Source organism: Lonchura striata, chromosome 13, assembly GCF_050655825.1.
Source record: "Lonchura striata isolate lonStrDom1 chromosome 13, ASM5065582v1, whole genome shotgun sequence".
In the NCBI taxonomy this organism is placed as follows: Eukaryota; Metazoa; Chordata; class Aves; order Passeriformes; family Estrildidae; genus Lonchura; species Lonchura striata.
Genome location: NC_140715.1, coordinates 3,287,082 through 3,311,461, shown reverse-complemented (window position 1 = coordinate 3,311,461; position 24,380 = coordinate 3,287,082). Strand labels below are relative to the sequence as shown.

General features: G+C 44.9%; 2 protein-coding genes and 1 long non-coding RNA gene across 5 annotated transcripts in view; 2 read left to right on the top strand and 1 right to left on the bottom strand.

Annotated features, from left to right (window-relative positions):
* The window catches only part of CTNNA1 (catenin alpha 1), a 117,147-nt gene that overhangs the window by 36,419 nt on the left and 56,348 nt on the right, over window positions 1-24,380 (bottom strand). The window contains exons 8-9 of the mRNA XM_021544869.3: window positions 11,900-11,980; window positions 10,963-11,115 (exon numbers count right to left, since the gene is read on the bottom strand). Of these exons, the coding sequence (XP_021400544.1) occupies window positions 10,963-11,115; window positions 11,900-11,980 (234 nt within the window). The remainder of the gene's footprint in view (window positions 1-10,962; window positions 11,116-11,899; window positions 11,981-24,380) is intronic.
* LRRTM2 (leucine rich repeat transmembrane neuronal 2) lies at window positions 19,336-21,768 on the top strand. 3 transcript variants are annotated; one of them, XM_021544872.4, is made up of 2 exons: window positions 19,336-19,747; window positions 20,505-21,768. In XM_021544872.4, the coding sequence occupies exons 1-2, from the start codon at window positions 19,718-19,720 to the stop codon at window positions 21,624-21,626; spliced, it is 1,152 nt and encodes a 383-aa protein (XP_021400547.1). In that variant the 5' UTR covers window positions 19,336-19,717; the 3' UTR covers window positions 21,627-21,768. The 3 variants fall into 3 exon arrangements, with proteins under 3 accessions (XP_021400547.1, XP_021400546.1, XP_021400549.1); XM_021544871.4 differs by having other exon boundaries at window positions 20,077-21,768; XM_021544874.4 differs by having other exon boundaries at window positions 19,581-19,747; window positions 20,526-21,768.
* LOC146766111 (uncharacterized) lies at window positions 22,512-22,856 on the top strand. The gene is made up of 2 exons (XR_014958255.1): window positions 22,512-22,613; window positions 22,775-22,856. It is a non-coding gene; the product is annotated as an uncharacterized LOC146766111 (long non-coding RNA).

The window sequence follows — 24,380 nt, the reverse complement described above, 5'->3', positions numbered from 1 at the left end:
GGAAGGGGCTCAGCCTGGAGCAAAGGAGGCTCAGGGGGACCTTGTGGCTCTGCACAGCTCCTGACAGGAGGGGACAGCCGGGGGGTCGGGCTCTGCCCCAGGGAACAGGGACAGGAGGAGAGGGAACGGCCTCAGGCTGGGCCAGGGCAGGATTTTAGAGAAAGTTTCTTCACTGCAAGTGTAATCAAACCCCGGCAGAGCTGCCCAGGGTAGCAGTGGAGTCACCATCCCTAGGGGGATTTAAGAGCCATGTGGATTGTGGCACTTGGTGACAAGGTTTAGTGGTGGCCTTGGCAGTGCTGAGGAAACAGTTGGACTCGAGGGTCTCAGAGGACTTTTCCAACTTAAATGATTCCATGGTTTGCCTATGGAGGAGGCATAACTTAAGTGGTTCCTTTTGAGAGCCAGATGTTACCTCAGGCCAAAGGGTCAGCTGGGAATATGTTATTAGTAAGAAGGTGTAACTCCAATGTTAAAAAAAATACTGTACCATCTGTCACAGAGTGATTCCATCTCAAATTTTAGTTAACTTTGACTCTTCAAAATTTACTAATATTTAAATCAGGAAAAATTTGACATTTCTAAAGATGTTCTTTCTACCATTAGTAACAATTTGTGGCACAGAAACGCCTCCCCTGACAAGACACGGGTTGTACCTTTTCCACATGAAATACATTTTTTGGGTTTGTTTTTTTTTAAAAACTCAAAATTTGTTCAGATCGTGACTAAGGTAAGTCTTCCAGCAATTAAAAAACTGCAGCAGCCTCAACTACACAAGTTTGGGGTCAGTGTTAAGCTTCTTAAATTACACTATTGAACATAACCCAGCAATGCTAATAATAACACCAAGGTTGTGGTCTGACCCCCATTCACTTAAAAGCTGTACTTCATGATTCTTGTGGGTCCTTCCAACTCAGAATACTCTGTCATTCTGTGTACAAAGCTCCAGCTCTGTACTTGCTCTGCCTTCTCTTTGCTCAGCCTCCCTGGCTTAGGCAGAAGGGTTGCTTTACAGGAACTCTTTATTGAAGGAATGGCCAATTGCTCTTCCAACAAGAGACAAAAGATGCAATAGAAAAAAAAAAAATTATAATCTCTAGCACTTTAAACCTTCCTATTCAAGGATTTTGAAGACTGACAATAAATGTGTTAAAGCCTCTGTGTTATGTACCTGGATTGATTTCACAGAAACACTAGCCAGGTTTTCCTCCTTGTTTACAGGTCAAGTTTTTGGACAGCTTCTTCAGGCAGTCAAGAAGGCAAAGTCTCCAAAGTGGTGCTGCTGCAGCCATCCTGAGGTGGTGCAGTCCCAAGAAGGCTCTGCAATGTGTTTATTGTTGCATAATTCAATGCTGTTGGAGCCAGCATTGCTACAGCCCAAGATTACACATTGCTGTGCAGGAGCCAAACACTCACTAATTGACTTCTCCAAGCCTGGACACTCTTGTTTGAACCTGCAGTTGTAAAAATAGCATTGCAGAAAGGAGTTTTCTAATTGTCTTACACTGAGAAACTTATTCAATTTAACATTAAGCAGTATCTTCTTGTAACTAGTGCTCAAAAACTCTTACACAAAAATAACAAATCCACATCCACGCGTACACAGATACTTTGGGAATTTCAATGCCACAGAAACCAAGCTTTTCAAAGGTGTTCCTGGAATTTTAATTTCTGATTAAACTTCAAAACTTCAGCTGCTTGTTCTTTTTTTTTTTTTTTTTTTTGTTTTACATTTTTCAATTTCTCTGGGAATGCAAATTCCAACTTTTAAGCAGCTTTTTAAAAATCACCCATTTTAAAAAGCAAAAAAAGAAAGAATGGACAGGCAGTCACTGCACATTTTCCTCCTAGGAATTTGCTAAAGAAAAGTGTGTTTGATATTCTCACAAATTCAAACAGAGCACAGCTAATTTCTTCCTCCTCCATGTTAAAAAAGACCTGTTCTGATTCCCTTCACACTGGTCAAAACTCAGGAAATTAATTTATCTGCAGAAACAACTGTTCTGGCAAAACTAATGGCAACTGAGGACTCTCAGAAGAGATGTGTTGATTATGTAATGCCCATCCCTCTCCAGAAAGGCTTTCATTATTCACTAAGTCCATACATTTATTTATTTACCTGTACACTACACTCAATATTTAGGATGAATCTGAGCAGTTTAACATGCAGCCCTAACAGGTGCTGCATGAGGGAGAAGTGTTACAGCCACAATGTGTTAATTCTAACCCTACAAACCCCTCGTTTTGCAGAGGCAGAGCTAACAGGGAATTACACAAAACAGCTCTAGTTCTTTAATACAGGAGGACTAGGGATCAAATCCACTGGGACTGTGCAGAGAATTACCAGAGTTGTGCTGTCAATGGCTTTGTGATTTTATATGACTTAAGTAGCATGTGGCTGCAGCTCCACAGCAGGTACCTTGAAAGAACTTGTTGTGGGCAACAGAATCCCCAAGTATTAACTGAAAACAGTAAAAGTCTTTAAATAAAACAAGGCAGAAATAAGTCTTTAAATAAAACGTAGACAAATTGCAGACGTAAAGCACCGGGGAGAATGAAGGACTATGAGGGAACTGCTATTCCCAGAGCTCTGTAGCCTCATGCGAAGATGAGAACAGTTTTTAATCCAAGTCTGGTTATAAACACAAGGAGGGGAAGTTTCATTTGGCTGGAACAAAACTGGCAAGCAAAGGGTTGGCATTTTGGACAATGAGGAATGGAGGTCACAGAGTTTATTTCAACAGGCTGGTAAGTGACAGCAAGAGAAATCAGAGACAGTATCACAGAATCCCAGACTTGTTTGGGCTGGGAGGGACCTTAAATCTCATTCAGTCCCACCCCCTGCCATGGCAGGGACACCTTCCACTGTCCCAGGCTGCTCCAAGCCCTGTCCAACCTGGCATTGGGCACTGCCAGAGGCCTCCCCACCCTCCCAGGGAATAATTTATTCCCAATATCCCATCTATCCCTGCCTTCTGGCAGTGGGAAGCCATTCCCCCTTACTCTGTCTTTCCATGCTCTTGCAAGTAATATAAAAGTATAAAAATAAAGGTATTGTGCACCTTCTGTTCTGGGTTATATTGAGGTAATCAGTATTTCCATAGATAACCACCTTCTGCCTGGGATTACATCTTAGTACATTTACATTTCTAGCTCTATCTGTGTGTTTAAAATTCTAATTAAGGAATACAGCTTTGTACTTGCCTCTCACCCTGTCCAGAGCTGTCTCCAAATACCTCTCCAGCTCCCTGGTGCCATTCCAGGCACAGCTGTCCTGGTACTGCTCCACATTGCGAGCTCCTTCCATGACCTGAGGAAATGTTCTTCCCCAACAGAGAGCCACCCATGTGTTGTCAAGACTCCACAGAGGAGGGAAGTTTTTCACATTGCTGGGCAATCCCAGAGTTTGTGCATCGGGACAAACCAGACCAGGACAAACCTTCTCTCTTGCCAATGGGAAAGGTTTTCAATTAGACAGAAAAAAAAAGGTGTTTGAAGGGAATCAATACATCTATAGTATAATCCATAGCCACAGCAGGAAAGTGCAGCAATATCTTTATTTCCAGCCTGATGGATTAGCCTCCCTACAGACCTGAGGGAAAGCAGGGCTGCCACAGGAACACCAGTGTGCGGCGTGGGCACCGTGCCCCTCATCAATGCAGCTGTGGCAGCAGATGTAACTGCTGGCACAGGAACTATTCCTCCCTCAGACAAACAAGCTAAAGTGTTAAAATGTTGTTAGAATCATAAACCACGTTAGTTACACAAGTCTATCTGAGCTACCACGACAGCAATGACACCACTGGTGTGTGATGGAGAGCTCAGCTTCAGCTAAAACCTTCAGAGTAAACCCTCCGTTGAGATGCTCCTTAGCAACACAAATACCTTTCCTTAAAATAAAAGTGTTTCTAGTAGTGATATTTGGACAGGACCCAAATAATTATCCTAATCCAAAACTGTCTCTGTGTTTGTCAAACTGGAAATGAAGACAGGCTGGGAGAGCTGGGGGTGTTCAGCTGGGAGAAGAGAAGGCTCTGGAGAGAACTGAGAGCCCCTTCCAGGGCCTAAAGGGGCTCCAGGAGAGCTGGAGAGGGACTGGGGACAAGGGATGGAGGGACAGAACACAGGGAATGGCTCCCACTGCCAGAGGGCAGGGAAAGATGGGAGATTGGAAGGAATTGTTCCTTGGGAGGGTGGGGAGGCCCAGGGAAGTGTGGCTGCCACTGAATCCCTGGCAGTGTCCAAGGCCAGGCTGGACAGGGCTTGGAGCAGCCTGGGACACTGAAAGGTGTCCCTGCCAGGGGATTGGAATTGGATGAGCTTTAAGGTCTCTCCCAGCACAAACCAGTCTGGGATTCTGTGAAGCTGTTCTTCTCTCCCATCTCTGTTTGCTCAGCACTCAGAACATGCTGCCTTCTGATCTGACTAAAGGCTTCCAACTTGGTGCCTATTATTAGCTGCTTAAACCAGTTTTTGGTGATTCAGACAACTGTTCATGGCAGTGTAACTGTAATTGTCAGTACACTGTGCTCTTCACAAAGACGACAAAACAGTGTCAGTAATGAGCTCCACACAGATTTCAGGCACCTCCTTGATGACATGACATGACTAATAATCCAATATTGCTAATGACTAAGATGATGAAAATCCAGACATGCATCAAGGCTTTTAGTTAAATATCAAGAATTAAAACGTTTATGCCACATCTATAAAAAACTATACCCAAAAAGCCACTTAAAAACGCTGCTGGAATTAAGACTTAACTGGAAAATAAAAGGACTCTATTACTTTTCAGCTACCTCTTAAGACGTCATGTCAACACCACCTAAACCCAACTGTTCTCACACTTCCTAACCTCTTTTACATGTTTCCCTTTCCAAAAAACTTCTGTTTCCAAAGGAAAAATGAACAGAGCAAACACATGGCAGTTTTGAATGGAATAAAAAGCACATTCGTATCTTCCAAACCCCAAACTCATTCAACTCCAAATTCTACCCCCTCCACATGTGCCTTGGCCCAGGTGTGCACAGGAAGCCCTTCCCAGTCACACAGCAAGGTGACTGTCCCTGTGGCTGAGGTGTGGCAGAAATGCCTCTCCTCCACGAGTAGCAGCAAACCACGAGGATATCCAAAGAGAAAAATTGTCTCCAGACAGCCCAGATTTGTGAGGATTCAATCCCTTCATCTCTCCCATCAGTTTCATTGTCATGGCTTGCCCATGTGCACTTACAATGAAATCTGGACAGAAAGATTACCCTGAAGTCTCTTATTCCTCTTTCAACATAATTTTTAAACTCTAGCAGCATCCTACAGACCATTTCATACATTATTTGTTGTAGCATTAGAAGATTGGCCTCAAAAAATAACCTTACAAGAAGAGAAGTTATCCTATTAAAAGGTCACATGCTTTTACTTATGTATGATGTATTAAATTTGTATATCCAGTTTTGTTGAAAAATGTAGGAACATTTTTCTGCTGAGGCTTTCCTGCTTTTCTGATTATGAATGTAAGGAAAGCATGTTCTACGAGAAGAATTTAATTTATTTATGAATTAGTTGACTAATAAAATGAACTTACAAGGAAAGTGCATTGGCTGTTGAAGAGTGTCAGACTTTAGAGGGCACATTAGAGTTACACTGGTCATTTATTGGAGACATTAGTTTTAAATTGCTGCCAAGGCTATCTATAGACAAATTACAGAAAACGTGCTTGTGCTTTGGAAGAGGCATTTTGCTCATTTTGATCTCCATTTTAAATGGGAAATAACTCTGCCTCTTTTCTCAGACCACAGTGCAAGGACATTTTCCTTGTAATACAAAATTACCTTAAAAATAAAAGCAATAAAAGACCAACCTGAGTCGGCAGATATTTTTCCCTCTGTAAATGAGAGTACTGGAAAAATAGGTGCTGAAGTACCCTGGTAATGACCCTAGTCTGGAAAATGCTGGTTTTTGAGATTTAATAAAATTGAGAAAACCACTCCAAGTCAATATCTGAGCTGGGTGCCAAGTGCTTGTCTTGTTCCCTGGGAACCTCAGCCCTGCCTGGCAGCACTGACTGACCCCGGAGCTGGCAGGCAGGAGCGGAGAGCATTGCAAAAATGAGCAAAGCCACCTCCAAAGAGATCCGGAAAACTCTGTGGAAACTCTGGAAATCAGGTAGCTGATAGACACAAAGGATAATCCTGTCAGAACAGATTAACTTCTGGATCTGCTGGATTCTTCCATTCCATGCTTTGTTTGCAATAAATGGTACCTGGCCATGCCCAGGTAAGTGACAATAAACATGGGACAGCCAAGACCTTCACTGTGCCTCCAGTTCAAAAACCAGTTTTTATTTTAAATCCAAGCTATGTTTTATCCAGTTCACGTTTTTAAAAAGCTTTTCACATGTAAAAAACCTGCAGCTGTTAAGACTCTCCCAAGAACACACAGGCTGCAAGTCTGAGCAAATCAGAATAATTGCAAGAAAAATGTAGCAAGTGTGCAAGGCTTCAGGCTTTGGGAGAGGGGTATTTTTAGATTTTAGACTGAAGAATGACTCCAGGACATCGAGCTAGACAGTGAGGGCAACAGAAGGGGGAAATGTCAGAGCAAGAGGCTATAGAAAGCTTATGGAGCTGCAAGTGCCCAAATGTGATTCTTTCCAAGCAAATAAATTTGCCGACTGCATCTGTTCATGGGTTTCACTGAAAATGAGAAAATCATCACTCCATATGCAAGATGCAACCCAGTGCATTAAAAAAAGGCACAGAGCAGTCTTTTCAGATAAATTAAAGCAATTAGAAAAAAAATCAATGCTTATGAAACACCATTGAGAGCTTTTGCCTCCTTGGTCTTACCAATATTTCTCTTGGTAAGAAGAAAATTTAAAAATAAAATTTATTTTGAGAAAAGCATTTGACACAGGGGTAGTGGGTTCCAGAGGAAGAAGAGATCATTTGTTCTTTTAAAGGATTATAAACTCCAAATACATTCTCCAAAATATGCTTCAGCAAACAAACTGGAGGATTTTAACCTGGACGCTCTCATTTACCTTTTACTTCCTAATCTCTTAACGTCTGAAAAGCTTTTCCATTAAAAATACACAGTTACACTGTGTCACAGAGACCAACTGACAAACTAATTTTTACTTTTCTAAAGCATTCAACAGCATAGCAAATATTTCTGTTTAACATGTCTGGCTTTCTCTCTCTGCAGGAACAGCCCAAGCATCCCCGGGGAGCCGCACAAAGGCAGCTCAGCAGAAACTCTGCTCAAAGCCTGGCAGGGACAAAGAGCCAGCGTGGAGCTCGGTGACATCACTGCGGATGGGCACCACGCTGCAGGACAGCCCCGTGCTCCCTGGGGAGGAACAGGCACTCCAAGGATGCCAGGGCCAAGCTGTGAGCAAAGAGCAAAGTCAGGCTGGAGAGTCAAGGCTGCCTCACCCAGTGGGAAAAAACACTGGAACGGAGTTAGCAGTTCAGAGTCTACAAATTGGGAAGACTCCCATAGTGAATTTAACTTTTTAAGTGAATTTAACTTTTTGTTAGACTGGTTCCACAAATGCTGTCCTTTCTGTTATTCTTGTGTGTTACATTGAAATTGGCTTCTCAGTTCCTGAATTAAACTCCTTTAACCAAATCCAGCCAGAGTTAATGGTCTGTTAGCACAGAGCAATTTTGAAAGCTATCTTTGAAACGTATTATTCAACTGAGACAAGGCTCATTCTACTCTTTTACTGTTCCTCAGTTTTCAAAAGGGAGGCTAAAAGGGTTAGGATTTTACTACGTGGGAAACAAATTAGATGGCAGCCCTTTGGGATGCTCTTGGTATGGGTTCTCTATAAGACACAGACCCAGCAGGCAAATCAGCTTTTTGTGGTTATTGCACCTTTTGGTCAAATTTGGCTGCCTGGACGTTAGGAACCACAAAAGCAGACAGTGCTGTGCTGCCAAGAAGGGAACATTTCAAAACGAAATTACCCAAATCATGTGCTTGCATCTCTTTATGGGTACTTGGAGGGCCCATAAACAGCTCTGCACTGCAGGAGCAAGAGGTCCCTGTGCTCAGCCAGGATAGAACCAGCAGTGCCACTCCTGTCCAGCCAACACCTGCCACAGTTCAGTAAGAAAAATGATATAAAGTAAATCTATCCCTTTCTATGTCTCTCAGGTGCTGGTTCACTGACTGCTCCAGCTGACAGACACAGGGGCATTAACCCAAGGTGCAAACCCTCCCAGCAATGCAGTGGGAACGTGCTGGGCTCCCCAGGGCAGAGCAGGATCTCCTGCACATTTCCTGCCCTCACTCAGCAGCAAAGGGAAGGAAGGGCATGCTCCCCTCTACATCCAAACCACAGGAGCCTGTCAGGGCATGATACAGCACAGCTCCACTCAGTGCTGCAGCTGTTTGGGCACATTTGATGTCCCGAGTTGCCCAGCAGCACTTGTGAGGGCAGTTCTGATAAACTCCTGGCACACTCATCTCCCCTGAAAGCAGTGGAAGCAATTGCTGCCCATCTCACCAGGCAAAACATCTTCAGCTCTGCTCTTACATAATCTTTTGTTGTTTCTCCTGAGCTTCCTGCCCAAGAGCAGAATCACAAAGGAACTGGCAAGCATCCTTTTCCATTCTGGCAGAGACACAAAACATTTTAAACGCAACCCACCCCGACCCATCCCCCTGCACAGTGAATCTGTCATCTCATACGACTCTGGTGGCTCTCCTGCCCCTCAGGACAAAGGGTCTGCAGGAGCACTATTCCCTTCTGTCCAAGCTAAGTGTATATATTAATCCATCTCCATTCAGGGAAGAGGTTTATAAACCATCTACACCATGCTACTCTACAACTACAGTTACATTTCAGACAGCAAAAGTAATAACCAAGCCTTCAAAAAGCTGTTGCAGCAGCATATCATTTTAGCAGAAGCTTTTGATGTCAGTCAAAAATATTGCTGAATGTCTACTTTCAGGGGAATAGTCCTTGGAAGACAAGAGAGTCTGGCTGTACAGAGGCTCTGGAAAACTCTGCAGCCTGGCATTTGGACACCAGGCAGGGCCAGTGCCAGTGAGGATGGAACTGTGGCTGCTCCAGTGGGACACAGCTCCCACGGGGACAGGGAGAAAGGGCTCACCTGGCAAGGGCTGCGGAGAAGCTCAGGAACAGAACAACACAATTATTTATTTTTAATTATGCCAATAAATTCCACACATCTGCTGAGGAGGTAGCAGAACTCTGGCAGAAGAGGCACTGCTATTGTTACATGATTCAACTTCTCCTGTAAACAAGCCCTAAAAATAATTTTCTAGATAAATCAGGCTTGCAACATGAAGAAGGGAGGCTTTAGACCAAACCCACTTCAAAGTGTTCCCAAGGCTGTATCCTGCTGCCAAGGCAGGGCACAGCAGCCCTGCCTTCCTTCCACATTCTGCTTTGCAGAACGTCAGTTACTTAAAATTTAGATTAGAATAACTTTGCAGCTCTAGGAGGACAGCATTGATGCTGAAACATGACAAGCCAAAAGAGAAAAATGGATGCCTTCAAGGAATGAAAAGATTTTCATTGCTTAAACAGCATCTCTAAAGAGCTGGACAAACTTCATGCACCGTGGACTATGGGGCAGCTGCAAAGTGCACTCAGAACCCTATGAAAAACACATGATGCAAATCAGAAGCTACTTTTACTGATGTCTGATCAGTCTTATTCTTGAGCAATTTAAATCTGCCCAGCTGAGTGAGTATTCCCCATAATCCTTGGAGATACATGGACTCCACTATCAAACACAGAGACACTGAAAGAGCAGAACCACATGAAGCAGCCTGGGACTGCTCCTGGGGAGAGCAGCCAACCAGCCAGAGCCTCAAAGCACAGAAGAGCACAGAAGGAGTTTTTGACACTTATTCCTAGTGGCATGTTTCCCCAACAATACCTATTGCTGTTTGCTCTGTGCCATTCAGCATCAGCTGGCACAGAACTCTCACGCGATGGTGAAGGTGAGGGGTCGAGAGTGCCAAGGTGGATCCATGAACAGGGCAAGCTCTGCTGCTGTTCTCTGCAGACACCACCATGGAAACTGCTGCCCTCAGCTCCCTGACAGGAGGAGCAGCCAGGTGAGGGTCAGTCTCTTTTCCCAGGTAATGAGGGAGAGACACAGAGGGAACGGCCTCAGGCTGGGCCAGGGCAGGCTCAGGGTGGGCAGCAGCAGAAATTTCCCCATGGAAAAGGTGCTCAGGGATTGGGAGGAGCTGGCCAGGGAGGTTTGGAGTGCCCATCTCTGGAGGTGTCCAGGATAGGACTGAAAGTGTCACTCAGTGCTCTGCACTGGGGACAAGGTGGGGATCAGGCACAGCTTGTACTTGATGGGCTGGGAGGGATTTTCCAACCTCAGTGATCCTGGGATTTCAGTTAAGACATGTTAGTCCCATTTAATCTGGTTTTCCCCCCAGATAGAGCTCTGCTCTGCAGTTCCGCCAGCTGGAGAGCCTTTGGGTTTTCCTTACAGAGGGGTGGCAGGGATCAGTTGTGCTGTCACTCCAAGTGTTCTGTTTGCTCTTCACACACACACGAGCAGCTCTTCATTCTGAAAGCCTTCACACAAAAGGCCTGTTTATATTCAGTGGGATTTTACTTGAAATAAAAACCCTCCAGGCTTCAAAGCAATGGGTCCAACTGTCCAGCAGGACAATCGTGCCCTGGTCTCCCTTACTCAAACTGACCACCTCTAATGAACAAAACCTTTATCATATACTCACATTGTAATATCCACATCTACACGGGTTATTTAACAGTGTCTTTTGATAAGCTTACATTTTCCATTATTTAAATATTAAATTGTGTCTAAATTCATTCAAATAAAATTTTAAAAGGATTTTATTACAGAATTTGCTTTGTGCTTCAACAGAATTGAAAAACCTGTTTTGCCTAGTCTTGCCTTAATTTAACTAGCAACAATTAAATTTTAATTTGTACCATCTTACCTCAATCAATTTGTTGGCATGTTCACGGAAAACCTGGGCATATTCTTTAACTTCTTTTTCATTCCCATTCTTGGCAGCTTCAATCAATACTAAAAGAGGAACATTTGTTTCCAGAAAAGAGTCTGAAACATGGTCCATAACAGCTTTGCGGAGCTAAAATAAAAATAAAAGAATGAGTTATTCTTCAGCAGTGTTGCACTGCTGCTTCCCTCTTACTGTATTAATACATATAGCTTAAACTACTTTTGTCATTGATCCTTTTTCCTTTGTGTGACCAAGGCTTTCCCTGTACTAAGTCTTGTCTACACACTTTTTGCTTCAATTTAAATTAAATCTCCTTAAAAAATGGATTAGTTATAGAAGTGCAAGTCACCAGTTTGGCCACAAATATTGATTTAGCAGCTCATATTGGTTTTGTCTGAGTAAATTTGCTGCTTTCCCTCAGCTGATTAAACAACACACTGATTTAACTTTTTTATTTTTCTGCTAGAATAAAAACATTTTTCAACAAACCTGATCCATATTCTCACTTACTCAAAAACAGGAATATATTGCTTTAAAACCAAAGAGAGAAAAGGCTGATGCTACATAAATATAGTTCTCAAATAAAATAGGTTGAGATGAACACAACTAGAATTATAAAGTATCACTGATTATCTTCAAAGTCCATCAAGTGAAAGTTGTTTTTTGGGGGGCTTTGGTTGGCTTTTTTAATCTCTCTTGCAACGAGGATGATTAAGACTCCAACATCTGTATCACACAGTTAAAAGGGAATTAACAGAAAAGTATATTCGCACTCCATGCTTCCCACGGGAAGCTTCTGGCCTCTAATTCACTGAAGACAGGCCAGCAAACCCACTGCCACTAGAAACAAAACCCCAGCTTGCAGCACGGTACTCATGTGGCTCAGCCAGCACCATCTCTGACCATTCCTTACCTGCCTGCGCAGGTCTCTGGTCTTCTTGGTCATTTTATCAATGGCAGAGTTCAGGGCATCACTTCTTTCCTTGCGGCCAGCCTGAAAAGCAGCAGACAAAGAGGTTAACAGGTACTCATCAGGGTCTCAAAGTTAAACCAGTTGTTACTCATTTCAAGTATATGGTAAGCTTCTGTTGCTATTTTTGAGGTTTGTGGAGTGATTCTGCACACAGGCAGTAGTCTCCACCTCCCTGATAAGGCAGTCGCTGCTCCTTGCACACCCCACCCCAGGGATCACACTACACTGCTCCTGAGCAGGCAGTCAAAAGCCCAGAATCAAAAGTCAAATCCTTATAAACCATTTGGGTAAGAAATTCAACATTTCGGGTGAGTCTCCAGGCCCACGCATGGGGAGCTGCCAAGGTTTGATCCAGCACGTTTCACCTGAGCCCTGTTTTAGAGAGGCCAAAGGGCCAGGCAGCAGGGGCCGCTTCCCTTTGCCATCAGACACTGGGTCAAAAATATCCTCATTCCTGTCAAATTAAGAGTCAGATAAGACAGTAGTGGTGGTCTGGTTTTGCTGGGAGTTTTCCCCTTTAATATAGCTTATACTAGGGTTTCAAAACACACTTTATTCAACTACAATCCAATTTCTGAAGTCCTAAGCCACAATCAATATAATTATCCAGTTGAGAAGAAAAGCCATTTAGCAGTGCTGCAGTGAGTGTATGCCAGGTATCAATTCTCCAGGTGACAGGCTGGTGTGAAATATCTGGATGAACAGCCTTGAATCTAAAACATCAAGTCCACTCTACAGCAGAAATAAAAAATGGAGGGGAGGGAGTTAGGATGTTGTAATGCCATTATAGCGTAATGAATTATTGAAGATTTGTCACCGCCATGATCAAGTTATTTGATTCTCATCACAAAAGGTAACTGAAAAGTGACTGGAGCTAAACCAAGGAGCTTGTTGTGACACTTCCAAACCTGCAACAGCCCTGGCACTGGCCCCTTCTTTGCTCTATATTCAAAAATCAAAGCTGAAGGCTCTTAATAAAGTGAAGATTAATGCACTGATTTACCCAACACTGCTGTTGCCCTGCTCAGGGGATATGACAGACAAGACTCCCTGAGCAATGGCTCTGCCCCTGGCATGCTGGTGGCAGCAGGCAGGGCTGGCACCTGTGGGGGACAGGGGGACAGCGACCCCAGAAGCTGCCACAGGCACTGTCCCAGCCACAAGCCACCCTGAGACACCAACCAGCAGCAGCTGCTTCCCCTCCTGATGTTTCACCCCTGTTTACCCATGGCAACGTGACCATTTTACTGAACCCACAGCACCCTCCCCACACACTGGGATTCTTTCCCAGGAATATGTTTGGATCTAAGATATATGCTCATCTATTATGCAGAAAGCCAAACATTCAGCTGTTCCAAGAAGTGCCATTTTACTTCTCCCCGGGTGCTCCCACATTACCATTTCAACAAGAAGCAGGAGCAGGGATTTGAGGCGATACCACCCATCAATTCCACTTTGCTGTCCCTGGCTTCACAGCCCACAACAGCCTCGGTGCACAGCACCACATGCCTTTTGGATGAGAGGAAAGCCAAGAGATGGCCTTCACTAATGGACCACTATGCAAAACACCCCAAAAAAGCACATTATAGCTCGAGCAGCACTGATTTCTCACCGCTGATCTGTTCCTATGAAACTACACCATGTCCTAGCACAGAAAGAGCTGTAGAATCCAGCCCCACTAGATTTTAGGAAGGCAGCTTCAGTTTATTTCCACCTTGCTGGCACGCAGAAGTTTTAGCACAGAAGCTTATCAAAAGCATGGCCAGAATTAACTTCAGAAGGCTGCAGGATAAAGTACCCTGCTAATTTAGCTCTGGTGATTTAGCACATTGAGTCACTAATTGGGATCCTTTGTTAGAGCTGAGCAGGGGCAGAGCAGAACAGACCCAGGACACCTCAGTGGATACACACACCCTGCTTCCACTGACATTTTAAACCATCACAGCCAACGCCAACCAAGGTCCTGGAGACAACAATGTTGAATTTTGCCCAGCTGAAGTTTCCTGACCATTTTTTCCCCTGCATAATAAACACTGTATTTCCCTGCTACATAAACACTGTGGGGCCAACCAAACCCCATTAGGACCTGGTGGAACACAAGAAAACCTGCACAGCCCATGGCAGCACAAACCCTCCTGGGCACAGAAATATGCTGAGGTACTGTCACTTTGTCCAGGCTGCCACACATGTTGGGAATTTTACCCATTGGTTCCACCCTACAGTTCAAAAGTCCTGTTTGAGCTGGGCTCCCTCTCTCAAGTAATAAATCATGTTTTAAAGGCTCCAAGTGCCAGTTTAGCTCTTCTGGGTAATTTGTTCCACTAATCAATTAGCCTGACCATTAAAAAGTGGTCCTCATGTCTAGTGTGAACCTTCACTGAGGAGCTAGCTAATGACCCAGCAGCACAAGGCAGCCCAGCCAGCAGCTCCTGCTATTCATGGGATTAGGAGGACTCACAAGAGTGAAGCCCAAATATTCAGATTTCTAATAGGATTTTTAGATATTCAGCACAAAACTCTGCTGAGGGAATCACAAACCCTGCAGCCAGTGAGTAGCTAATAGATTCAGTAGATTTAATAGGGTCATGATGACCATTCAATCATTCTGCAGTACGATATCCCAACTCTACCAGTATCATGGATAATAAATTTAGCCACGGTGCAAATTTACTTTAAATTAAATCTGATCTTTATCAAAGAGGATAGAATTGATGTTAAAAATCACTCATTTCTCCCAATCCCTTCATCTCTGCTCTTCCCCCACCATTGCTACCCTGCTTGCAGAGCACCACAAGCATTCCCTGTCACATCCCTGCAGTCCCAGCTCACACCATCATCCCCAGAGGGGACTCTTAATGCTCAAAGCAAAGAAAGGGGATTTGTACACAGGGAGGGGAGCAGAATCACCATTTCTGTCTTAAAGCCTTCCTGCTGTAGGTGTGCCATCTGAATTCAGACAAGCAAAAGACAAACCCAAGCTTTTCCTATAGCTATGGAGGTTAAAATCCAATCCCAGCTGATTTATAGAGGTACAGGAGCATGGTGGTGGTGGTGCATTCCACCAGGATCAACAGAGCATGTGCTGTAACCAGCTACTCAAATATATGTTCTTGTAGCTAAATATCACAAACATCTGCTGTTAATCTTAAAGGTTTATCATCAGTTTGGGTTAAGCTGAGCCCACAGAGGTATTGAGGGAGACTGCCTCCTGCTCAGCACCAATTCACACCATCCCTGCAGAGCCCACCATGCCCCCTCCCCAAATCAGCACCCAGATGTAAGCCAGATGTGCCACTGCTGAGAACCACCACTGTCCCACCTGCCATCCCTCACACAACCACCAAAAAGGACGGTTGGCAGAGAGGTTTCTGCTTCAGGTGTCTGGGAATTGACTTCTGGGCTGTCAGTACAACAGGCAGCATACTGATTAATGACTGGGACTGAATAAGTTACAAGTGAGTGCTCGGCACACCTTCCTGTGTGCAGGCAGTGTGTCACTGTGAGTCACAGTGTGTCACTGTGCCACCTCCGAGCTCTGCTGCCAGGGGACACAGGACATCAGGGCTCGGGTGCATTTTGTCCCATGCTTGGTTTTCCTTGCCACCCAGCCTAATTCTGTGTCTACAGAGGATAACCATGCACCACCCTCCATCACTGTGACAGCACGGCTGCCAACCAACTCCAGCTAGAACAGGGCTGATTCAAGGCCAGGCAGTGTGAGCACTGAGGCGTGACCCACACGAATTCCAGCAGTGTTTTCACATCCAAGGTGTGCTAGGAGGAAGCAGGACTGTGCCCTGGTTTGCTGCAGGAGGAGCTCTCTACAGCCAGCCCACAGCTCAGCAGAGCAAATGGGCTGCATGGCATCATCCAGGCTTCAGCAAGAACCTGAGTCACAATAAAGCTGCTGCACTGCCCCCCTGCCCAGCGGGCCATGCCACAGCACTGCCACCCTGACATCACTCCCCATGGCCAGGGAAGGGTGGCTCCTGTACTCACCCTGCCTCAAGGAGGAATTACGAGCAGTGCCAGGTGCAGAGAGCTGCCAGACAGGGAGGTGACAGCCACCATGCTATGCCACCACATGTGCCCTTTGGTCCCATGAAGACAAGGACACCCAACCCTCAGTGCCCATCCCTCCCACTGCCCTGCCCCAAAGAACTCTGCAGCTGGCCTGAAGCCCTGGGCACAACTCTGCTGCTGGGTCACCTCCAACATGCCTTTGTCCCAGGTATCCCCTCCTAGGGCAGCGAATCCAAGTGACAGAAGGTGCATGGTGACACAGCCACACGGCCCTGCTCACCTCCTGCCTCACAGCTCTGTGACACAGCACAAACACAACCTCCTGGCCAAAAAGCTGCAAATCCTCCCATGGTCCCCAGGGTGCTAACACCCAGCAACAATTCCCACGGCCACTCCTGCAGGCAGAAAGGTGAGCTGGCTGCTGTGCAGTGCCACACACGTGGCTGCCTGTCCTGCCTGCTGCAGTCTCAGTGCAGCTCCCGGGCTTGCACCCTCCAGGCTCCCAGCACAGCAAAGTCACGCAGGCCCCACATCTCCATCCAGAAAAATTAGCTTGTATGTTGTTCTTAATAGACTAGGAAGGCTTCCACAAGATGTCAGCCTAACTAAATGACAACGCTCGCCTCAGGGTGCAATTCTACTTTCCCAGCACATGGGTTTAGCAGGAAAACCAGTTGTGCTGCTGCTCCACGAGCGGGGTAGGTGAGAAGCCCTCAAAAGGGTTATCTGGTCCCAGTAAGCTTATTCCTGCCAAGTTCCCTGTCCACATTGCATATGAGGGTTCAGGCTGCCATAAAGTTCCTGCTGTGGCCGAAGCGCGCGGGTAGCATCAGATATGGTTTTTCATGCTGGGCAAAGAGTATTCAGGCCCAGAAGAAATGCATTTGCATGAGTTTTGGGGGTTTTATTCCCAGTCTGTTGCACCCTGACACCCCAGGTAGCTCCTAAGGAACAATGTGAATGTTACTGCAGTGTTCCAGACTTTGGAGACTGAGATGCACACCTGTGGTAATAACTGTTATTTCACAGCAAGTGCACATAAAAACATGTTTTGCTAAGAAAAGCGCCCATAAAGTTTGTGTTAACAGTTTCCTAAACAGGAAACTCGCTGGCAAGGTGCTAAATAGCCCTTGTTTGGTTAAGGGCCAAAGAACGGAGAGCTTCAGAAAAGGAGCAACTCACCGTATTTGAACATTAACTCTTAACTCTGTGCCAAATTACACAATCTTAATGTGGGAGGAACCTACCAGCAGATATTGATGCAAAAAAGCAAAATGTTTCCAACGATACCTAATGTCAGCCTCCTGGTAAGAGGGAAAGAGGCAGCACTGGGGAGGGCTAACAGTTGACCTTAAACAGTTGTCCTTAAACTATACCCTTTGGAATGCTGTTGGTAAATGTTATGTAATATATTGAAATGTTATTAGAATTCAAATCAACACCCTGGATCAGGGTGTTGCACAGAGCTGATCCAAGAAGCCTCCACAGGTGCTGCAGAGCCACGGTTCTGTTGGACAACTGGAGCTGAGCCTGAGCTCTTTGTACCCTGAACACAGACAAGAAGAATCTCTTTAAATAGGTTTACGTAATTTCTTTGCATGGATTTCTTTCACACTGAAGCAAATGTGAAAACATTTACTATGGCAGAGCAATTTAAGAAATTTATCTAACATTTCCTAATTTGCTTAATAAAGACAGTTACTTTCCTGATGGGTTCAGAGTAGGGTTTATTTGTTTTGCTTTAGTGTTTTTTGAGGTTTTTGAAATTTTATTCTTGTGCGTTCATGTTCTCCATCCCTTCACTTTCCACTCAGTAATCCCCTTGAGTCTGCCCATCCCAGTAAGGAAGCAGCACAGGCAGTGTCACCATTCCACCACAGGACAGCCAAAGGAGAAGCAGGCAGAGAACAGCAGGTCTTGGTTTAAGCAAGGATCTCCAAGGAACCAAAGCAAGGAACCAACACTTAGTAACAAAGGTAAACAGCCATTTTATTTTAAACCCTTCTTTTGACACAATTCATCTTACTCCATCATCATGGGAAATTTGTTATTCTCAGTTCATTCCAGACCTTGGAGGTTAGAGGTGATACCTCACTGCTACACAACAAACATTTTCAAATGCCTCCTCTACATTATTGCTTTATATCTCACGGAGAAAATTAAAAAAAAGCTTATCCAAGTTGCCTGGAACAGGAAACCAGCACCCCCCTGCTGCACCCACATCGAACTATGACCAGAGCAGTGGCTCCAAAGGCTTTACCTGCACGTGCATCTTAAAAACATATAAAAATGTCAATTGAACCTGGTCATTTACCTTTCAGTACCAGTTGTCCCAGAGGAGAAGTTGCTCTGAAAAATGGGGCAATGAACCTTTAAAGCAAGGAAACAGCCCTAAGAGCCCCCTGTCCTCCTGGCTGTGTGTGCACGCTCTGGCCAGAGCCCAGTGGGGCTGGAGAGCACACACACTCTGCAGGGGCACATCTGCAGCCCTAAACCCCCAGGGTAACTGTTACAGACCCATCCTGCAGCCAGGGGCTCCTGGAGGTGCTGTCCCCCCCTCTAAGGGGGACACACAGCAGCAGGACATTGTGGGTGACCACAAGGAAGCCCTCGCACAGCTCTGAGCCCTGACTGGAAATACCAATCTCATCATTTCTGCCCTGCACTCCAGCGCCCAGGAAAAAGCAAGTATAAAACCCACCGTTTGGGAGGAGAAAATAGATTTTCTAGTTTCATAACCACACACTGTCAAGCTGGATTCCAATTAAATTTTTCCTGTGCCTTAACGCAACCTTTGCTTTTTCCAGAAATTTCTCCTGGCTTGAAGCACTTGCTCCTGTGCCCTGCTCCTGGGCTGTACTTCCTGACACTCCAGCTCCACCACTGCTCTCTGCACTTCTGCAGGAACCACAGTCACACACAGCTGTCACACGGAGCTCTGAGCTGCCCAGTCTCTCTCACCTCCATGAAAGCCAGTGCTGACCAGCATCCTCTATTCAAACTCTGCGCATTTTGCAGCTCAAAGTTCTTTCATGCAGGGAGATTTAGCAGAAAAGTGGGAGCAGACAGCACTCGGGCACTTCCATCCGCGGCTCTGCGCTGCTTTTAACCCCAGCTGAGCAGAGCCGGCGCAGATGTGGGGGGAGCAGGGTGCTGCGAGTCCCTCCTGCGCCGTCTGTCCTGGGGACGAAGGACTCCTGCCGCTGGATTTTCCCCCTCTATCAGTGGTCTCTAACACGATCACAGCGTGCAGCACAATGCTTTAAAACAGCAAAGCTTCTGGAAAACCCAAACAAAAGGAACGTCACCAGGTGACGTCAGCCTATATAGAGCCCTGTGTGGTCGCAGCGCATAAGCAAATCCATTCTTGTACCGCTTCCCTGAAAAGCTTTTCAGTAAATGCACTCATGCTACTACAGGAGCTTCTCTCAGCAATAAGCCACCCATCTGCCATCAACAAGTTAGGACTAAAGGAACCCACAGCTGCGGAAAAGGAAAACGTGAGCTTCAATTAACCAGCTGAGCAGCCACAGAGGACGAAAACTTGTATTAAGATTTAAAAATTGCAGACCTGTCAGAGGAGATCAAGGCAGCAATTTCAAAAGGAATATTCCAAGAGAGCATCGTGGATTTTGCACTAATATCAAAGGACACTAAACCCAGTCAATTATTCAAGGCTATCTTACATTAGAGCCTTTCACAGACTCACGGCGTTGAGTCTCAAACTACGACTGAATGCACCCTCCAATGTACTCAAAAGAATGGGTAAGTTCTTGCGTTTCTCTGTTCCTTGTATAATGAATGACAGCTCTGCTTTAAAGGAGCAGTTAAGATGCTAAAGCTGATTCCTCAGCACTGAACCTTATGAAAAAAATGTTTTCCGATAGTGCCCTCCGTAATCGAGATAAAGCCTCCTCCTAAGTGTAATAATGTCCAAGTATTCGGTTTGTTGTAGTAAGTTGTTTCTTGCATTTAGAATTAGCTTGTTGGAAATGCATGGCAATGTTATCTGCAGTGAAATCTTCCACTGTGATATTCCAAGTGTACTGATAAGGCTATCCTATCTTGTTGTTTTCCTAAATTATATTCTGCAGGCTTACATTTCAAGTGGCCATTAGGGGCTCGTATGCTGGCAGCACTATATGCAATGAGTATGGTTTTAAAAATGCTGCCTGCCTTGGGCATGGCTTGTCCACCAAAATGTCGCTGTGAGAAGCTGCTCTTTTACTGTGACTCTCAGGGGTTTCACTCAGTGCCAAACACCACTGAAAAGGGCTCGCTAGGTTTGTCACTGAGGCACAATTATATTTCTGAACTTGAAAGGGATCAATTTGCAAGCTTCAGTCAACTTACTTGGCTTCACTTAGATCATAATCAAATTGCAACAGTCAGAGAAGATTCTTTTCAAGGACTGTATAAACTTAAGGAATTAGTCTTAAGTTCCAACAAAATCTTTCATTTGCCAAACACAACTTTTAGCCAGCTGCTTAACCTGCAGAATTTGGACCTCTCTTTTAATCAGTTATCCTCTCTGCACCCCGAGCTCTTCTACGGCCTTCGCAAGCTACAGACCTTGCACTTGCGATCCAACTCCCTGCGGACCATCCCGGTCCGCCTGTTCTGGGACTGTCGTAGCCTGGAATTCCTGGATTTGAGCACAAACCGCTTAAGAAGTTTGGCTCGCAATGGATTTGCGGGATTAATCAAGCTGAGGGAGCTGCACCTAGAGCACAACCAGCTGACAAAGATTAATTTTGCTCACTTCCTCCGGCTGAGCAGCCTGCACACACTCTTCTTGCAGTGGAACAAAATTAGCAACTTGACATGTGGGATGGAGTGGACCTGGGGCACCTTAGCAAAGCTCGATTTGACTGGAAACGAAATCAAAGCCATCGACCTCACCGTCTTTGAAACTATGCCTAACCTTAAAACCCTCCTCATGGATAACAACAAGCTCACCACTCTGGATTCCAAGATCCTGAGCTCGCTGACGTCCCTCACCACCGTGGGCCTCTCTGGCAATCTGTGGGAATGCAGCCCAAAGATCTGCTCCTTGGCCACATGGTTGAGTGGCTTCCAAGGTCGGTGGGAGCACTCCATCCTCTGCCACAGCCCCGACCACACCCAGGGAGAGGATATTCTGGATGCAGTGTATGGTTTTCAGCTTTGCTGGAATTTATCGACTGTGGTTACCCCCGTGGCTACGACGTCGTACACAGCTCCAACTACCGAGTACACGAAAAGAATAAGCTCTTCTCATTTCCATGTGGGAGACAAAGAGATTCCAACTACAGCAGGCATGGTCGTTACCACCGAAGAACAGTTCCCCGAGCCAAACAATGCCATCTTCACTCAGAGGGTAATTACAGGAACAATGGCTTTATTGTTTTCTTTCTTTTTTATCATTTTTATAGTGTTCATCTCCAGGAAGTGCTGCCCTCCCACACTAAGAAGAATTAGGCAGTGCTCAATGATTCAAAACCACAGGCAGCTCCGATCCCAAACGCGGCTGCATATGGCCAATATGTCAGACCAAGGACCCTATAACGAGTACGAACCCACCCATGAAGGACCCTTCATCATCATCAATGGCTACGGACAGTGCAAGTGCCAGCAGCTGCCCTATAAAGAATGTGAAGTATAATACCTACAGCCCATCACAAAGTAAATCAGATAAGTAACCTACTTGAAAATTGTAGGGACCTACATCAGATTCTAATTTTTACAAATGTTGACATAAAGCCTAATTTTCCAAGCTACTTAATGGAAACATTGTTTATGGAGTGGTGCAGTATTTTTAAGTTTTTTAAAAAATAAATCCATAATATTTTCAGTGTTAAAGAAGCAATGATTACATTCAACTTGCACTCCTAATGTTTAAAAGTCTAAAGAGATGCTCACCTCAAACAATGTAAAATGTTTAATGTTATGTAATTATATGACTGTGTGTAAACATTTATACCTGAGTCTCCATATTCTACTTTTTCTACTGCAATCAGTTTTATGGGAAGGAGACTGGATATCTGTGCAGGGATCTGTGGGGGACGTGCGCTCCATTTGTTCCACTGCAGCTGGAGAATCCCAAACACTGCAGCTGGCTCCGGGCACTTTAAGAGCAGCCCGGGAGGAAGATTTTCCTCCTCTGAGCATTTCACTCCAGTAAGGGAAGGTAGGGAAAACAAAAGGGAAAAAAAAAATAAAGAGGAACAAAGGTCCAGGTGGGAATTTCAGTGCATTGGGGTGAATTTATCTGAAATACGGTTTTGCTCTGTGCATGTTCATGGCTCGGCTTGCTAAAAGGGATGGCAGGCACAGAAAGGAGCAGTTCACACAGCACACACAGGGACACACAGCCCCAGACAGGATGTGCACAAACGCAGGGCCACACAGCCCTAGGCAGGATGGGCACACACACAGCCCTAGGTAGGATGGGCACACAGCCCCGGCAGGATGGGTGCATACACAAGCATGCACACACACAGAGTTCCAGGCAGGACAGGCAGACACACAGTCCCAAGCAGGATGGGTACACCTCCAGGAACAGGATGGGCACACACACACACACACAAGAGCAGGATGGGTACAAACACAGCCCCAAGCAGGATGGGGACACACACACACAGAGCTCCAGGCAGGATGGGGACACACACACACAGAGCTCCAGGCAGGATGGGCACACACACACAGAGCTCCAGGCAGGATGGGCACACACACACACAGAGCTCCAGGCAGGATGGGCACACACACACACAGAGCTCCAGGCAGGATGGGCACACACACACAGAGCTCCAGGCAGGATGGGCACACACACACACAGAGCTCCAGGCAGGATGGGCACACACACAGGAACAGGATGGGCACACACACACACACACACACACACACACCCCCCCAGGAGCAGGACAGCCCTTTCTGTGAACCCAGATTGGCACTGCAGCTTCTTTAGAGAGGCTCAGCACGCTGAGATCGATTGAAAATATTAAGTACATTCAGTCCTCGACTCCCTGGTTTCACTTGATGATGCTTTTCATGAATTCAGGCTAATTACCTAATGATGATGAACAAACAGCATTTCAGCACCTTTTCATGTGTAAATACCCTTAATGCAAGGTTCTCTTAATTAAAAGCAAATATCAACAGCAAGGTTAAGGAGAAGAGGGAAGGAAGAAAGGAAGGAAGGAAGAAGCCTCTCTTTGTCCCCCTGGTGCCCCCCCAGCTGAGGCTTCCTCTGGCTGGGAAGCTATTTTCATGCACTAACTCCACTGGTTTCTCGGGAGACAGAATTAGCCCCTGTAATATAAGCTCTCACTTGTCCTCCTCTTCCAAAATTCAAGATAAAAAAAGACCCCTTCTGATAATTTAGGAGAATATGATTAGTTTATAGGATAGTTCACTGAAAAATATTTTATTTCTTACTCAATATGGGACAGAATCTAAACTAGTATGACTTTTTAAAAAATCATATATAAATATATATACACACACACCTCATTCTAAGAGGTAATTTGATTTCTTTAGCCAGAAGTACCATATTGCTATTTATACTCTATTATGGAATTATATGTAAATATTTGCAGATCTATGCAGTGATGGTGGTACTCAGATGCCACGAGGGTGGGGGGGTGGGGGGTCTGCAAAGGATTACATTATTTTTAAGTCAACTGCTCAAATATTGTACACATTCTAACCAAAGCTAAAAGATTCAGAAGGATGGAGAATTATTTTATATATATATATACATGTATGTATAACTAAAAAATGTGTTGTGTCCAATGCTGCAGTGTTAAACAATTACCAGCACACCCCGATGAAGAAAGAAAATTCCTCACAGTGTTGCCATACTTTGACCAAATCATAATTACAGTATGCTAATTGTGATGTACTAAACTATCCTGCAAACTTTTTAAACAGAAAAACCACTGCACAAAAATCTGTTTGCTATTTCACTCTGCTTTTCTCTCTGTATTACCACTTAGTGAAGTATTTAGGGTGCAATTATACAACAGTTTGATGTTTTCTTGTGAGATGAACACATCCAAGGCAATTATAGCAAGATAAGTAACTTCTCTTAAGATTTTACATAAAGGTTTTTCAATTGCTGATTTTGAGGAACTAATTTGCATCATTTTACTTCTACGTACAGTGCCCTTAACATAAAACCAATATTTTGTTTACTTCTCTTGACTTTGTACTTAATGGAAGAGATGATCCAGTGAAGCCTAATGGATTTCCATAGGGATATCTTTGAACTCTTGGTACTGTTAATACTAAGATGAGTCCATTTATACCTGTTCTGGGAAATTAATTACTGTTTTTAACTGACTACTAAAAATCCTGCAGGGTGGGTGGACAAAGAGCAGATATTCTGGATTATTAAATCCCACATGAGACAGAAGGC